Source organism: Suricata suricatta, chromosome 10 (genome assembly GCF_006229205.1).
Source record: "Suricata suricatta isolate VVHF042 chromosome 10, meerkat_22Aug2017_6uvM2_HiC, whole genome shotgun sequence".
In the NCBI taxonomy this organism is placed as follows: Eukaryota; Metazoa; Chordata; class Mammalia; order Carnivora; family Herpestidae; genus Suricata; species Suricata suricatta.
The window spans coordinates 64,880,871-64,885,845 of NC_043709.1; the positions used below are offsets into that span (position 1 = coordinate 64,880,871).

A 4,975-nucleotide genomic window follows, 5' to 3' on the forward strand; every position below is an offset into this window, starting at 1 on the left:
AGTAGCTGGATGGGACACAGGCCCCCATGTATGGAAAAAGTGATTTCTGGGTCAGGAGGCTCAGTCTCCAGCAAATAGAAAGCTAATGAGAAGATAGGAAAAGAAGGCTGGATTAGGAGGGGAAGACAGAGACCAGGAAGGAGAGACGAGAAACTTGAGAGCAGTCAGGGCCAACATTACCAAGTTCCAGGCTTTGTGCGATTCAGGTTTCCTGTTGTTTTGGTCTTTTCATGAAGAGACCTCATCTGGACTGGGATGGTCTCTATGTCCAGGGGAACAAAATTTCTGCAGCCTCATTACAAGAAAGGCAGTCAGGCCTTTTTTCCTCCTTTTTTTTTTCTTTTTCTTTTGTTTCCTGTTTGGAAGTCACAGTGAGAGTAGAAAACTGATTATATCAAGCTAGATACTCTTAAAGGCAGAAGCTTCAAGACCAGCATTCTGAGTTCTGTCTTGGTCCTGCTTTTCTCTCCTACTTAATATGTGGTAAGACTATCAAATCCTCAACAAAAACGGCATAGCTTCCCTCCTGTGGTCATAGGGAAACCCCACAGACATCTTTATATTCAGTGTCCTGTCTGATTCTAAACCCTGTACAGGAGAGTCTGGGAAGTGAGCAATTCTCATATAAAACCTTTGAGAAGGGTATACATAGATTAGGCAATCAGTAATTGGCAAACTGGGCCTGGCAACCTGGGAGACGAAGGAGCCAACGACCTTTATTCCCTGAAATCATTGCTTGAAGCCCAATTTGGAACTCATTAACTAGACAAGTTGAAATGTGTAAAAACTTCAGGTGATTCTCCTTGATATGGTCTTTTGGGACTTCTGTGTGGACTTTATGGCCTAGAATGAAATCACTCTTCCCAAATACAGAACCTTGGAGTACTGACTATTTCATGTTAAAAGACTTTGAGAAATGTCAGGCGCAAGAAGGACCTTCTGATCTTCCTGTGATGCAGATCATAAAACTCTCATGTAAGAGGTTCCTTTCTATACCTGGAGGAAAGGGGCATCCTTTTCTCTAAAGGTGAAGGGACACAGAGTGGAATCTGAACAGACCTTGCTAATTACCCACTCCCCATCACCTCACTCATTTTTATTATACTTAGCTCGCATTTGTCTTATTCCCATCTTTCCATGACTTTCCAGTCTTTTCATAAAAACACTCAGGTTTGTACCTACTGATCATTGTGAGGTGTTAGCCAATCTCTGGTGGTAATCAAATTGCAGTATATATCTAAAGCAAACCGGGGAGACTTGGTGTCTAAGTTGATTAAGTGTCCTATTCTTGATGTTAGCTCAGGTCGTGATCTTGTGGTTGTGAGAATGAGCCCCACGTTGGTCTCTGCACTGAGCATGGAGCCTGCTTAAGATTGTCACTTTTCTTCTCTCTGCCTCTCACCTGCTCACTGTCTCACTCAAAATAAACAGATATTTAAAAACAAACAAATTGCACTATATAAGTGTATTATATCAAAAGGTTACGTACTTTAAATTTAGACAATGTTACATTTCAATTATATATCAACACACATGTGAAAATATCCCACTTAAGTTTAACTGTTTCTTCTGGTTTCATTTTCTAATGAAGATTCCATGTCACACAAACCTTAAATAAATTGGTATGGGTTGTACTGAGCACCAGGTATTGTAAGTGCTGAAGCACTAGATTCAACACCTGCTACTAATATTACACTGTATGCGAACTCACTGGAATTTAAATAAACACTGGAAAAAGAAGAAACAATTTGTATGCTTTCCTTTTATTTGTCTTTTGCTCTAGGAGTCCCAGTCATGAACTTAAAAGGGTAGAAGGAAAAGATATGTTTTCTCGCAAAGGTATAAATATTCTGACTTTAGAAACTTTGGATTCATACAGTGTTTAAGGAATCAATAAGCTTTTTTTCTTTTAATCTTAAAAAATGCTAATCTTGAGAATTGAAGAAGAGGGAAACAAAAAATAATTAAATACACTTACAATACAATCCCTTTGTTTTAATCACTACATTCTCCCTACTTATTAGAATAATTTCAAAAACCCATGTTAAAATATGGAAAGAAGCAGTTTATTATAAATACTATCTTTTTTTTAGCATGCTAGATAAGATTCTTTTCAAGGCTAGAGTTTTAGAACAAACAATATTGTCATTTAAATATATTATTCTTTACAATGGTAACAGCACTGCAGCCAAGGTTAAGGGTTAATGTAAGGGTCAGCACTCCAGGCAAGGGTGGCTCAGTTGGTTGAGCATCTGACTCTTGCTTTCAGCTGTGGTCATGATTTCAGGGTTGTGGGATTGGGCCCTGCATTAGTTTCTGCCAGGTGCATGGAGCCTGCTTGATATTCTCTCTCTCTCTCTCTCTCTCTCTCTCTCTCTCTCTCTCTCTCTCTCTCCCCACCAACCCTTCTCCCCCTCCCCCTCCTACTCTCTCTCTCTCTCTCAAAAAAAGAAAAACCTAGAAAAAAGAGCTAATTTAAGGGTTAGCAAATTAACACACTCCTTGCTTGCTCACTTAAGTCCCTTGATCAGTAACAAAACTAATTTACTTTGAGATTCGCAGAACACTGGCCTTGAGGAATAAAGGACCAGAATTTTCCCAGGTCACAGAGGCCATCACGTCTGTTTGATATCTCACAGGCTTTTGTATTACTAGCCCAGTAGCAATCTGTTAGCAAAATTTTTTTCTTTCTAAGGTCAGGCAAATGACTTGACCCGACTTTCTTTTGTAACTCCCTGCAAGGATGCCCTCTTTTGCTGAAAGAAAGGTATCCTCCTCTTGCATAAGCTCCCCTGGGTTCCAAAGAACCAGACCTTCTTGCATAAGCCTCCTCTGGGCACAAGGAACTAGAACTTTTTGCACAACCTTTGAGCACCAAGATAGCTTTGTAGCTGGCATCATGGAGTGTGCAGGTAGTAAAGAAATGTCACAGAGCAGAGCACTCCCTGAACTGATGGAACCCCTTTCCAAATCTGTGTGCCAGGCAGAAACTTTGGAGTTGGCCTTTGGACAAGAGTTCACCTTCCCAAAAGGTGACCAGCCTCTCAAATAAAGCTCATATTCCCTTTCAGTCAAAAGTTGTCTCTTGAGTGTGAATTGGCCTTTCAAAGGATGGGCAGCTATCATGGGTTTTGGTCACAGAGTTACTATTGGGTATAGATATAATATTAAATGTATATTTCATGCTCATTAAACGTGTGTGTGTGTGTGTGTGTGTGTGTTTAAAAAGAAAATTGCATGCTCTAAATGACATCACCTGGCTTAAGCCCCCAAGTCAGTAAAGCAAGATATAATTCTCACTCTAGCTCCAGTTTCAACTCCTCAGAAATGTAATGTTAACCAGTCAATGTGGGAATTTCCTGATCAGTGCTAGGAAATTTACAGAAGAACATCTTAGGTTTCCCTTTAGGAGAGCTACTTTGCCTAAAACAGGGATTCTTTGCTAGTAACTTCCTTTTTCCCACTTCGTCTCTAGGTTTAAAAGCCTTCCCTTTGGAGCTCCCTTTGACTTGGCAGATGGGATGGCGAATGACTCATAAATCAATTACTATAGCTAATTGGATCTTTAAAATTTATTTGGTTGATTTTTGCAGACATCAAATATACATTACACATATACATAGCAAAGCACATCAAAGTTACTGAATTAAAACAAATCTGATGTCCTCGGGGAGTGAGGTGTGTAACTTCGAGAAAATGGTTTTGAATATGCAGGTTGTTTTCAGAAGGAGGTTATAAAACATTTTCCTGGGGCACCTTGGTGGCTCAGTCAGTTAAGCATTTGACTTCACCTCAGGTCATGATCACAGGGCATGTGGGTATGAGCCCCACATCGGGCTGTGTGCTGACAACTAGGAGCCTACTTCAGATTCTGTGTCTTCCACTTTCTCTGCTCCTCTCCTGCTCACACTATCTCTCTCTGTCAAAAATTAATAAACATTTAAAAATTCCATTTACTTTGCACTGTATGCAGGAGGTAGTGAGCTCTTCCATCCATGTGTGTACTCTTCCAAAGTTTGTTAACACATTAACTCTTACTATGCTTTTGGTTTTTGTTTGTTTATTTATTTATTTTACTTTTGTGCACTGCAGGACAAGAGGTAGTTATGAATACCTACAGGTTCTTTAGTGGGTTCCAAGTTACCTCTCTGCCAAGGTTGTTATAAAATATTGTTATTTTGGGCACTAATTTAGATAAGACATACTATTTCTAGTACTCAAACAAAAAACACAACAGGAGAACTTACTGGAAGCGAGCAAATGTTGAAATGGTCTGAAGCATGTTTACCTTATCTGAAAACCTAAAGTTTGATAATTGTAGAGTGAAAGAAAGTGTTTTGCAAGAGGAATTGATAATTGGCTAAAATGGCTGTGACAAATATCCTTTAGGTGGAAAGCCCTTGGATTTCTGCAGGGGCAGCCTGAGGGCACCAGGACCTTAAGAAGTGGGAGATGTGCAGAGAGAGTAGGACCACAGACAGGGCTTTTTGACCTCCCCAATGGAAAGAGGTCATCATAAACCTTGTGTAGGAACTTATGTCTATATTTTAGTTTGTTTCATTCATTCACTCAGAGAGAGAGAGAAAAGAGAGAGAGAGAGAGAGAGAGCGCGAGCGAGCATGAGCGAGGGGTGTAGTGGACTGAGGAGAGAGAGAGTGAAAATCTCAAACTGACAACACAGAGTCTGACCCAGGGTTTAATCCTAGGAACCGTGAGATCATGACCTGAGCTGAAACCAAGAATCGAATGCTTAACTGACAGAGCCACCCAGGTGCCCCTAGTTTCATTTTAAAATCCTGGGCCAAAGTCTTTCTTCATTATCAGTCCCAGGCATTGATGCGGTGAATTCCCTATATCCATATATATTGTGGGGCAAAGAGATGTTCTACATTTGACAGCGTCTCAAGGATCTCCTCTCCAGGCTGACTCCTTCCCCATCTCTAGGAAGCACTATTTGATCTGCCCACTTCTCTCC

General features: G+C 40.4%; 1 protein-coding gene across 1 annotated transcript in view; it reads left to right on the plus strand.

Moving 5' to 3' along the window:
* The first annotated feature begins 2,743 nt into the window (after positions 1 to 2,743).
* The window catches only part of LOC115305224 (olfactory receptor 8S1-like), a 2,857-nt gene continuing 625 nt past the window's right edge, over positions 2,744 to 4,975 (plus strand). The window contains exon 1 of the mRNA XM_029955503.1: positions 2,744 to 2,767. Coding sequence (XP_029811363.1) covers positions 2,744 to 2,767 — 24 coding nt within the window. The remainder of the gene's footprint in view (positions 2,768 to 4,975) is intronic.